At 40.8% G+C, this 12,555-nt stretch overlaps 2 protein-coding genes across 3 annotated transcripts in view; one reads left to right on the top strand and one right to left on the bottom strand.

The window, feature by feature from the left end:
- SLC24A5 (solute carrier family 24 member 5) lies at nucleotides 1-10,381 on the top strand. The gene is made up of 8 exons (XM_084817108.1): nucleotides 1-175; nucleotides 1,762-1,845; nucleotides 1,942-2,045; nucleotides 2,814-2,914; nucleotides 5,821-6,101; nucleotides 6,646-6,852; nucleotides 8,924-9,025; nucleotides 9,387-10,381. Exons 1-8 carry the CDS (start codon nucleotides 109-111, stop codon nucleotides 9,707-9,709), a joined length of 1,269 nt encoding a protein of 422 aa, XP_084673234.1. The 5' UTR covers nucleotides 1-108; the 3' UTR covers nucleotides 9,710-10,381.
- The window catches only part of MYEF2 (myelin expression factor 2), a 23,509-nt gene continuing 17,419 nt past the window's right edge, over nucleotides 6,466-12,555 (bottom strand). For both annotated transcript variants that reach the window (XM_084817110.1, XM_084817109.1), the window contains one exon: nucleotides 6,466-10,588. In XM_084817110.1, the coding sequence (XP_084673236.1) occupies nucleotides 10,425-10,588 (164 nt within the window). In that variant the 3' untranslated portion in view covers nucleotides 6,466-10,424. The remainder of the gene's footprint in view (nucleotides 10,589-12,555) is intronic.

A 12,555-nucleotide genomic window follows, 5' to 3' on the forward strand; every position in this document is an offset into this window, starting at 1 on the left:
AGAAGCCAGTGCATTCTGTCCCCATTATCGGAATTCCCAGAAGGATTTTTTACACAGCAAGAGCGAGAAAATGGAGGCATCATTATCTATTTCATCATCATTCTTTATATGTTTTTGGCTGTGTCCATTGTATGTGATGATTACTTCCTTCCTTCCCTGGAAATAATCAGTGATTGTAAGTTGTTTTTTTCTTCTTTTTATGTATGTGTTGTGTGGTTTGTTTGTTTTTAAAAAGGTAATCTTTTCTACAAAAACTAAACAAATGTTTGAGATCATTATTCTGTTCACAAGGCAATTACAATCTAGAAGGGTCCCACCCCCAAAAAAGTTATGCAGCATTGTGTAGCTTTTTACAGGCCAAATATCCACAGCAAGTAATGTTAAGGCTAGCAAAAAACACCAGCGTACCTCTGGTGTTCCAATGTACCACTTCCATTTTATGTCAGTAAAACCATTTTACAGCCATTTTAAAGATTAAACAAATGGCATTCTTCGTTAAGTCAAAGCGATTGGAAGTGTTCACCTCTTCTGGAAAAGTGCTAGGAAAAGTATGAATTATGGGCAGGGCTGTGTGTATTTCTACTAAAAGGATATTCAAGTTCTGCACCCAGGCCATCCGCTGTTCTACCAGTTGAGTTTCAAGGATGAGTTGTAGAGTCTGGCTGGAAGACTCTGCAGCCAGTGGAAGAGAAAGTGTGTGTAAGGGTGGGAGACTGGGGAGAGAATTCCACACTTTATCCTGCCATAGGAATACAGAGAGTTGCTTTAATCCAGGTCAGATTGTTTTCTATCACCCAGCATTATCTACTTTGACTTGCAACAGCTGTCCAGGGTTACAGGCAAGAGACCTTTCCCCTTATCTGCTACCTGATCCTTTACACTCAGGGGTACAAAACCTCAGGCCTAGGGGCCAAATCCAGCTTTCCAGGGTTCCCCAGATTGCCACACCCATTCCCCTGGCCCCACCCCCATTCTCCCAACTGTCACCTGATTGGTGTTTTTTCAGCCTCTGTGCAGCCCCCCCCCCCCCGGTCTAAAAGGACATCATAAGAACATAAGAAGAGCCCTGCTAGATCAGACCAAGGATCCATGTAGTCCAGCATTCAGTTCACACAGTGGCCAACCAGCTGTTGACCAGGAACCCACAAGCACAACGGCACCCTCCCACCCATGTTCCCCAGCAACTGGTGTACATAGGCTCACTGCCTGTGGTACTGGAAGTAGCCCATAGCCATCAAGACTAGTAGCCATTGATAGCCTTTTCCTCCTAAGCCCCTTTTAAAGCTGTCCAAATTGATGGCCATCACCACAGCCTGTGGTAGCGAGTTCCATAGTTTAACTATGCCTCTCCTAAGGCTTCATTTCTTGTAGTAGGAGCTTTAAGCTAAAATATGCTGGCATTTTTGGCCTCACTCCTTTTGCCTTTGGCCTCACCCATCACTGGAATTCCAACACATGCACAAAAAAGAGCTTCTCCAAAATGGTATTCCACTCTGACTGCAGAGTTTCAACACTCGTGTTTTAACTGGAGATGGCGAAAGGAAAACGAACTGCCCACCCCAGGTGGGAACAACTATACACTAAAGCAAGTCCACCACTTCCATTTCAAATCCCCACCCCCACTCTACTTTACAATAGTTCAGCATAACCTGTGTTCTAAAACCCGGATCTGCTGCTTCAGTTATTATACCCAGAATTACTCACAGCCCTGATATTCATATATACTTTCCTTGCTTCTCACCTCTTTGTTCCTTACTGTAGCCCTTGGCCTCTCTCAGGATGTTGCAGGAGCAACTTTCATGGCAGCTGGTAGCTCTGCTCCTGAATTTGTCACAGCCTTCTTAGGTAAAGTTAACCCACACTTTAAACAGAACACAGAATTCCTTGCATCCCACCTGTAAAGCATCACTCAACAGCATTAATTTCCACTGTCACTTTTAGGAGTTTTTGTCTCAAAGGGAGACATTGGAGTCAGCACCATCCTCGGCTCTGCAATCTACAACCTTCTCGGTATCTGTGCAGCTTGCGGGCTCTTATCTAGTGTAGTATGTACCCACTTTTATTATTCTCTTAAACTGTTTCCTCAAGGCCTACTGCAAAAGCCAACTTCATCTGAGGTCAACTGAACTTAACATAGTGGCAAAGTAGCATGTAATCAATTTGAAGATAGTAAAAAACATTTGGCAAGCTTCTCTAGTCACTGTGGTTCAATAACTTTTAGAAAGCTGAAGAATGTAGGTCTAAATACAACAGTTATATGACATAGCATTATTTTATGTGTAAATATATTTTTATATAGATAAGAGTAAATAATTCTTAGGACTCACCGACTGGCTCATTTACAGGGTTACTGAAATTTTTATGGCATTTCCAGATGGGATGGAGCAGGGGAGGGCAGACTTCAGGCTTGCAGGATGCATCCTGCATTTTACTAGAACCATGAAGTCCATCAATTAGAGTAAGATGCAAAATGGTGGCTGAGGAGACAAGTCCAGTTACCTCCTGAAGCCCGTGAGCCATACACTGGGATAACCTGCATACACAAATACAAATCTACATCTGAGTTACTATAGATCAGGGACTTCAATAGTCTACTTTTGACGTAAATATTGTAACAGTTAAACAATTGGAACTAGGAGAGATTGATCTACTGCAAATCACCCAAAGAGCTACCAGTAGATCCCAATCTACCTAATGCCCCTCTCGATCTAGAAATTTAGTACACGCGTAATCCAAGACACAACTATTAGAAAAATCGGTAAATGCTGTAAACTTTTACTTCTGTAAAAGTATGCCTTAATTATATTCTGTAGGTTTTGAGACTGTCTTGCTGGCCACTGTTTAGAGACTGTTTGGCCTATGCAGTTAGTGCAACAGCAGTTCTTCTGATGATAATCGACAACAAAGTTTACTGGTAAGTGCCCACCTAGCATTCTGTGAATGATCAACATGGAGCAAGTCAGCTGTACAATAACATTGTCTGTTCTCTTTATTAACCAATGTGAAATTTTACTTGACTGTACAGCAGCACAGATACTGACAACTGGCTAGTAAATGCATTGTAAACCTTTTACACAACCTATTACAAGCTGTTTGGTTTAATCTGTTGATTAATCAGTTTGAGCAGGAGTTAAGGGCACACGTAAATTTGGTTCTGGTATGTCAATGTAATAGGAAGCATTAGACGATTTTATTACCTCAAGATAGGTGGTAACTCTTCTTTCTTACATTGTAAGGTCTTGTAGTTCCTTCAGTATCTCAAAAAAGCCACCGGTGTTGAAGTTTCAGCGATATGCAAATTTTATTCTATCAGTTAAAAGTCAGATGATCAACTAAATACTTTAACTGGTGGGCAGCCCTAATTCTTACACATACTCTTCAGTATGCTTCACCCCAGATAAGGTATTTATCAGCATGTACAAGGTTTGGGATACCAATCTTGGCATTACATAGGGCTAGCCTATGCATGATTAGACCTGGAATGGGGAGACTGTTCAATCAATACCAACTTCAGTGTGACAAAGAAGCTTAATTGTAATAGCCGCTAGTACTTTGTTTTCCTGCAGGCAGGAAACAGCAAGAGCAGAATATGTCCAGTTCCATATGATGTGGGACTGACAATGATCACATGCACAATCTCTCAAAAAGGATATTGTTGAGCTGGAAAAAGTGCAGAAAAGACGAACAAATGATCTCAGGGCTGGAGCAACTCCCTTAGGAGGAAATGTTACAATATTTGGGGCTAGACATGATAGAGGTGTATAAAATTGTGCATTGTGTGGAGAAAGTGAATAAATGGTGTGGAAAGTGTGGAGAAATTAAATGAAGATAACTGTTTCTCCTTCTCTCATAATGGCCTGCAGCCATCCCAAACAACTGAATGGTGGGAGATTCAGGTCAGACAAAAGGAAGTACTTGTTCATACAGCGCATAAAACTACAGGATTCACTTCTATTTTATGTATTTAAAACATTTATATCCCACCCTATATCATTAGGATCTCAGGGTGGCGTACAGATAAAATCAATTTAGACAGTATAAAACAATAAATAAACATCTAAAAACATATTAAACCATTAAGCAAGCTAATACCAATTTAAAATCTAAAACACTAATTCAGTTAAAACAGTGTGCTACTTTAGGGAATGCATTTAGCCCTCAAAGGCTTTCATAAAAAGCCGTGTTTTAACTTGGCACCGAAATGAAACCAATGTCTGTGCCAATCAGGCCTCCAAGGGGAGGGCATTCCATAATCGGGGTGCCACAGCAGAGAAAGCCCTCTCTCACCTCCCACCATGTTATGTCTTGCACTGGTGGGACGCAGAGGAGGGCTCCTCCAACAGATCTCAATCCTCAGGCAGGCGTATATATAGGGGGAGGCACTCCCTCAAATATCAAGATCCCAAGCTGCTTAGGACTTTAAATGTCATCACTAGCACCTTGAATTCCAGCCGGAAGCGTATCGGCAGCCAGTGCAATTCCTTTTAAGACTGATGTTATATGCTCTTCGTGAGACCGGTCAACAGTCTCGCTGCTGCATTTTGTACTAGGTGCAACTTCCACTACCTGCTGTCTTCAAGGGCAGCCCCACGTAAAGTGCATTGCAGTAGTCTAATTGGGAAATTACCAGCACGTGCACTACTCTGGCTAGGTTTTCCCTGTCCAGGAAAGGCCGTAGCTGGCAGATCAGCCGAAGCTGGCCCCAAGTACTCCGGCCATGGAGTCCACCTCGGGCTCCAGTGACAGAAGAGGACCTGGGAGTACTCCCAAGCTACGCACCTGATCCTTCAAGAGGAGTGCAACACACCTCTGGGTCCAGGGAGGTCTTCTTCAGGAGAGGGCGCACTACAGCCTCCTCTACAAGATATAGAGATGGTCACCAACTTTAAAAGGGGATTAGACAAGTTCATAGAGGGTAAGGCTATCAATAGCTATTAGTCATGATAACTATATATTGCCCCCAGGATCACAGACAGCTTCCCTCTGAATACCAATCACAGAAGAACACAGTGGGAGAGTTATTGCCATTTCACCCTACTTGTGCACTAGCCAGAGGCATCTGCTTGGACACTGTGGAAAAAGGGATGCTGGACTAGACACACCATTGGCTTTTTACTAGAACCCTGAGATCAACCAACTGGAGCTTGGTGCAAAAGACATACGCTTAAGAATTGAAGAATTCTGAGCCCAAGAATTTGTTTCAAGTATCAGAGTTGAATGGAGCTCATAGTCCTTCCACACAAAAATCCACTCCTGCTTACTCCAAGCTTTCTTCATTTCAGCAGTATAATTTAGGGCATGGGGTAGGTGGGAAGTCATTTTGTTAAATAATTGGAAGTCAGAAATCCTCACTGATCACTTGCAAATTAGCCAGAGATCTATTGGATCAACCTTCTGCCCACTCTTCTCTTTTAGACCCTCATAGACAAAGACTACTATGGGAAATGTTGGGAGCTCTTAAGAGGACAAATATGAGGGCCATCGCTCATGCTTTTGCATGTAAAAGGTCCCAGGTTCAATTCCCTGGTCTACAGGTACAACTGGGAAAGGTGCCTATTCAAAACCCTGGGGAGCCACTGCCACTCGATGTAGCAGACAATACTGAGCAAGATGCTTTGATTCCAATAGAAGGTGGCTTCCTGTGTTCCCATCTTGCCTTGCAAATCCAGTCTTTCTCAAGAGAAAAGCCATACCACATCACTTTGGAATATGCGTCTACCCTCAAATGTGAATTTTTAATATAAAATGTACCAAGTACAAAAAAAACCCCCTAATGAAACAACTTAATAGATTTTTACATGCATTTTTACTTTATTCTAGGTATGAATGCACTTTACTCCTGTTAATATACGGAGTCTATATTCTGGTGCTCTGCTTTGACATTAAAATCAACCAGTACATCATGAAGAAGTTTAGTCCTTGCTGTACCTGTTTCACAGTGACTACGGAAGAAGCTGAACAGCAGCCTCTGATTGGGTGGAAGGCAGAAACGGGGGCCCTTGTTCATCGACAGTCAAGAGCAGACAGCGGAATTTTTCATGACGAGTCAAATTATTCTCAAGTTTCAATAAGTTTACATGGTCTCGATACAATTTCTGAAGGTATTCGTGCAAATCTTACTAAGAGTTCTGTTGCTGGTGCAGTCAGCTTTAAATTTTCTAGGCCAAAATTATTAGCCTCTCAAATTAATTTTAGGATTTTCCTAATAAGTGCCTGAAGTGTTTTAAATTACGTTATGGCACAGGTGCCGCATAAGCTTAAATAGGACTGCACAAGTCCTGGATTGGGTCATACCCCCTCAGATGTTCACACACAGAGTACTCTGGATTACCTGTGGAGCATATATGGAAACCTAAGTTTTGCTTCCTGAGTTACACTGTTTATTTTTAATTTATTTTTACGAGGTCTAAACACCATAAAACCTGTACATCATGAATAACTAGTAATTTGCAATTAGTTCTGATACATTACAAGAAGAAAATTTTATTGGAATGACTAGTAAGTCCTATAAATTTGTAATGCAGGTAACGATGTACATGTTTAAAATGTCAACATTCATACCAGGGAAATTATGCACTTCTTTAAACCATGACTTTAAAAAAAAACACCCCAAAATCTCATTTCTTAAATGGTTCTCTCGGACAGATCCTCCAAGTGTGTTCGTGATGCCTGAAGCAGATCTGAAGAGAGTTCTGTGGGTGCTCTCCCTTCCGATTATTACTGTACTCTATTTGACAATACCTGACTGCAGAAAGCAGTTTTGGAAGAACTGGTTCATGCTTACATTCTTCATGTCAGCAGTGTGGATTTCTGCATTTACATACATTCTTGTATGGATGGTAACAATAGCGGGTATGTATTCACCCCAGCAGTGTAATGTTCCGTTTGCCAATCATCAATTAAGCAGCAACATCAAACAGAAATCCTGGTTTCAGTGGTACTTCCGCTTAAGTGATCATGCTTAAGACTGTACATCTCTGACAGTTAATGCCTTGCTCCCACACAAGGCCAATTCATTTTATGGACGAGAGCCCAGGGCACGCCTTACACTTAAAGCATGGTCGCAAATTGGGAACATTCCCGATTCCCCAGCATGTGTGCTGAGAAGCTCCTTCCCGGCCAGCAAGATACAACCCACTGCTACTGTGTGTCAAGTTAGCCTACAGATTCCATCCCCATTTAGCGCTTTGCAAAAGATGACCTAGCAGCTCACTCCTGCCTCTCTAGAAAACAACCTGCACTCACTGGCTGGAGGAGGAACAAGCTGCGGGATCATTCTGTGCAGAGCACATCAGGAAAGGGCTTTGCCTGAGATGAAGTAGAATTTTAAGACACAGACTTAGACATCTCTTATGGGAAATGAATGTTAACCCCAGCACTCTTGTTTGAAACAGACAGACCGTACATAGCCAGTCAATGTGGCTAACATTTCTAATCTGAATAAATTATATTTCAAGCAATTAAACATAAAAGCTGCATTATACTAGGTCAGAGTATGACCTGGTTTGCACATAATGACAACACATGGTTTAATTAACCATGAGTTTACATGGAAACCCAGAACTATGGGTTAACCATGAACAACCCATGAAGAGAACCCATGGTTTGTTGGGTTCTGAACTGTGGGTTGTTTAAACCATGGGTTGTCATTATGCGCAGACCCAGAATTGTGGGCTATTTATGGCTTGTTTCACCAGGCTGCAAGGGCAGCAGGCAAGAGCGGTCAAAAAACCCCAGCCTTTCTACACGCCACTACTGTAGTGCCAGAAAGGCCGTTGGGATACGGGGAGGTAACGAGTCGAGGTGGAGGAAAACAACCCAGGGACTGAGAAAACCATGGTTTGTGGGAATCATGGGCCTGACAAACCTTTGGTAGGATAACAAACAATGATTGAAATAAACTATGGCTTAGTATTATGTGTGATCCAGGTCTATTTGTCCATCTAGCCCTATATTGTCTACTCTGGCAACCACTCTCCAGAGTCTTTCCCATCTCCTGCTACCTAATGCTTTTCACTGAAGATCCTGTGGACAGAACCCAAGAGCTTCTGCATGCAAAGTATGTAATCTACCACTAGATTACAGTTCTTCTCCTACAGATCATACTCACTTGCATTTATATACCAAAATCGAGTCTTTCCAAGGATGAGCTAAAAATCAGTCACTTAGGACTATACTAGAGACTTTCCTATCTGTCCTTTTGCAATTGAAATATTAGAAGAAATAAATGGGAATCATATGTTAGACAACACCTGGATTCAACCTTTGATTATACAGCAAACTGTTATTGGGTAATTTGAATATTTAATTCATTTTCAGGCATCAGAAGCATAAGTCAAATCAGATCTGACATCAATACCTTAGAAATTCAGATCCTAAACAACTATTACAGTGATAAAGACAGTGCCCTTTCATTAATTTCTAGAATCTAAAGGCTTAAAGTTGATTTCCTATCTGAACTTTCACAGCACTGCCATTTGAAAGTTTCAGAATAAGGATTATCAGCAGCCTTCACACCCCTCCTCCCATGGGAATTTGTGTTTCTTTCAAGAGTAGCTTATTAAGAGGGGTTAGCTGTCCATATGACTTCAACAGCTCATGTGATAAAGATGCCAAAGGAACAGAAGGAATTATGCTAGTTGCAGCCACTCCAAAAGAGGGCTGTAATTATCAATAGCAAGCTTCTCCTGTATTTAAAGGGAGACTTTACAGGCTTTCATGCTATTTCCGAAACTCGGAAGGTTGAATTTATTATTGTTAAATTGATTAAATAACTGCTTTGAGTATACTTATTTCTTAATGCACAAACAACCAAGATGAAGTATTGTAATCTGTTCATTTTCATTTTATAAACTGATCCCTTTAAAGTGATCCATTCTTTGACCTTTAAAATAAAACTTAATTTTGATTTTTCCCGTTATAGGGGAAACCTTGCAAATTCCAGAAACTGTAATGGGTCTTACACTACTAGCAGCAGGAACAAGCATACCAGATACAATTGCCAGCGTACTGGTGGCTAGGAAAGGTAAGCCACCTTTCAACATTTTCACACCCACACCATTGTGAAGTAGCTTGCAACACTGGAAAGAGGGCATTTCCCCCATGTTGACATGTCAGCACAACACAATAAGGTCCCACATACACTCAATCAGGCAGCAGATGGCCACTGTTGGGAGACAGAATACTAGACTAGGTGGCTCTTGGATGAACTGAGCGAGGCAATTCTTAACACCCATTGTAAGGTATTTTCAGACATGTTAATACTGAAAAGCATCCAAGCTAGCAATTTTTGTGAAGAGGGTATTCCAGATTTTAAAAATTTGGTATAATGCCACAGCGAAGTGTTTCTTTAAGGCTGACACACTTAAATGTATTTTATTTTACAGGAAGAGGAGATATGGCCATGTCAAACATTGTAGGATCCAATGTGTTTGATTTGTTGTGCTTGGGATTGCCCTGGTTTATAAAGACAGCCTTTGTAGACACATCAGCTCCCGTGCAAGTGAACAGCGCTGGTTTGACTTACTCCACCATCTCTCTCGTTTGCTCCATTGCTTTTATTTTTCTGGCTGTTCACCTGAATGGCTGGAAGCTAGACAAAAAACTAGGGGGAGTCTGTCTAGTGATGTACTTAACATTTGCAGTATTAGCAATTCTTTATGAACTTGGAGTCATAGGAAACAATCCTATCAGGACATGTGGTGACTAGTTTTGTTGTTGTTGCTTTTAACACTGTGATCAACAATAAAAAATAAACATAAGGAATGAAAAGTCTTTCTTCATTTAGTCAAACGAAAAACTCCAGAATTCCCTTTGGGCTCTAAAACTTATTTACAGAAATTCCACATTATGACATAAAAATCACTGTAAAGCTCAAAACTCAAGAATTAATGAGAGCATTGCCTTTCAGAGATAGGAGTAGCAGTGACTATAAATGCATGTAAAACAAATTCGGGGGAAGGGAAGACACTCTTTACATTACAATTGCAATATGGGGAAATCTGACACAAAACAAGTCCCACTATACAGTCTTTGTTAAACAGAGAAAATGGCTTGTTTTATTAAAAACAGTAGAACCATTCATTTAAACTGAATGACTAGAGACACTTAGCATGATTTTGGAGAGGTATTAAACAGCCACAGCTTCTAGACTTCACAAGAAAGTGTGGATATTCATACCACTAAACAAGTCAGGAAAGTTCTCTTCAAAAACCAGAATGTAGCAAGAGTCAGTCAACAAGTTCACAGTATCTTAAACAGTATACTGTTAAAGGCTGGTGGGTTTTTAAAAGTTTTGTTTTTCCAACTCAAGTAAAGCATACAATGTTACTAAAATTACTCACTAGGGGGACGGGGGGGGGGGAGAGAGAGAGAGAGAGAAGCTAAACTGACAAAAGGAATGTTCCTCAACATGTAGTTATAAATTATGCAATGCGATCCAAACGTACATCAATTTCTCTGCCACTGATTTTTATGCCGTTCATTATTCTACAGGCCTTTTCTGCTGATTCTGGCGAGTCAAATCTGACTGTTCCACAGCCTTTCGATTTTCCATTCTCCATTTTTATTTCTGCAAACATTACATGACCTGAACAAACAAAGTTAAAGTTTAGTTTAGCTTACAATGAAATCATGAAAATAGGAATCCCACAATCACTATACATCATTTTAAAACTCTAAATTATCAAATAAGCTAGACACAGAGGCATGTGCACTCTACATCACCTCAAACCCCACTGTACTCCAGCCTGCCTCTCATTTCCTCCTCTATTTGACCACCTTTAGTTCCCATCCCTTTTCACCCATTACCACAGCTCTATCACATCTACTTGCTCCTATAATTTGTGCCCTCTCCTTGAATTTCATCTATCCTGCTTTCAGCAGTTCAAAGCAATCACAGTTTTGACTATGGTGAGTCTCTCTCCTTTACCCTAGACATTTTTCCTCTGCTTCCTCAAGTAAAGCTGAATTGACAAATTAGATATTTACAAGAATGCCAGCAGCAAAAAGACTGAGCAATTCTGGATTCTCAAAATTCTAACATTTTAGGCACTTAGACGATCTCAAGCAATGGAGGCAACAGGCATCTTTACTGAAAATCTTGGACAGTTTTCCAATTAGCCTTGAATGGTACAATCATATATATTTTCAGACTATGTTTATAGTCCCTTAAAGGCCCTTAAAAATCAAGTAAATCCAACAAAGGCCTTCCTGGGTGCATTTCTGGTCACCTTAGGAGTTTCCACCTCACACTGGGATAGGTGCCTATGCTAAATTAAAAAAAAAAAAAACATAGAAAGCCTCAGCTTCTTAAGCCACATACAGAGGTCACTATAAAGAGCAGATTTCACATACTAACAATCTTTCTTTTTGATGTTTTATTAAATGGACAAAAGCACAAGAAAATATGTTCAAGCTGACATGAAAAGCCACTGGAAAAAAATTGACATTTTAAGAACTAGACATTTTTGTGAAGGTTTATTTATAGATTGCGACAAATCTAAGATTGAAGAGCTGTGCAGTCAAGGAAACAAATTACAGTTTAAGCCAGGGGAGGGCAACTTGTGGCACTCCAGATGTTTTGGCCTACAATTCCCATCAGCCATAGCCAGCATGGCCAATGATGGGGGATGATGGAAGTTCTTGGCCAGAACATCTGGATGAGCTCTGACTTAAGCACTTTACAAGAAACCATAAAACATCTTTTCTCTTTGAACAGATAGCTCAACAGTAGACAAAGGATGACCTTTCACAGAAAGGAAATAAAGGTAGAGATTATATTCCCTTTAGAAAGACCACGTAGATGTTTTGGACCTTAATTCAAAATCATTATTTGCTGAACAGAACGTAAAAAAAGCTACACACAAAGCTACCACCAAGATGTCTACAGTTTATAGGAATGCCAAGTAACAGCATTACTACAACATTCTGGCATCCTTAAAGGAAGACCCCAGTTATCAAGGACATATATAGACAGAACTTAAACCTCACTTTTCCCCCCCAAAAGAGGAAAAGCTCAAAACAGCTTATAAAATATGAAAGGAAAATGAAGTGTAGCAGGCTTCTCACTGTAGTCGTAATATATTAGCAGGGGTTTCAAACCAAAGTGGGTTCAGATGTAAACCCAAACCATGGTTTGTTAAAATTTAGGTACAGGTTTGCAAACTACAGTTTGGGTAAACTGTTTTTTATCACATCAGGAAACACAAAGTATGGTCTGGTGCATTGCACCACCTTCTGAGGCTATTATTTGGGACAGTATCTGGGGATTCTCAGAGATATCACACAAACCATGGTTTGCCTATACATCTGAAAAACAAATCATGGTTTGTAGTTGGAGAGAGCAATCCTATGTCCCCTAGACAGCATTTGGGGGAGATAGGATTTTTTGGTTTCCCAGCTCCAAACTTCTAGACAATGGTATGAGCTCATAACCGGGAAACCGTGCTCCCCGCCCACCCCCACCCCATAGCTCACGCAGAGAGAACTGCACCGTCACTGCCTCCATGCTCATAACATAGAGCATGGAGGGGTGAAAACAAGGCGTTCCTGGGG

This window comes from Heloderma suspectum, chromosome 11 (genome assembly GCF_057233095.1).
Source record: "Heloderma suspectum isolate Gila_16-S chromosome 11, 16-S_ref, whole genome shotgun sequence".
In the NCBI taxonomy this organism is placed as follows: domain Eukaryota; kingdom Metazoa; phylum Chordata; class Lepidosauria; order Squamata; family Helodermatidae; genus Heloderma; species Heloderma suspectum.

Excerpts from the sequence above, each read along its gene's own strand:
- SLC24A5 (XM_084817108.1), top strand. The coding sequence starts at position 109 with ATGTTTTTGGCTGTGTCCATTGTATGTGATGATTACTTCCTTCCTTCC. Across the intron at positions 1,846-1,941 it reads ATTTGTCACAGCCTTCTTAG|GAGTTTTTGTCTCAAAGGGA; the intron begins GTAAAGTTAACC and ends TGTCACTTTTAG. Across the intron at positions 6,102-6,645 it reads TCTCGATACAATTTCTGAAG|ATCCTCCAAGTGTGTTCGTG; the intron begins GTATTCGTGCAA and ends TCTCTCGGACAG.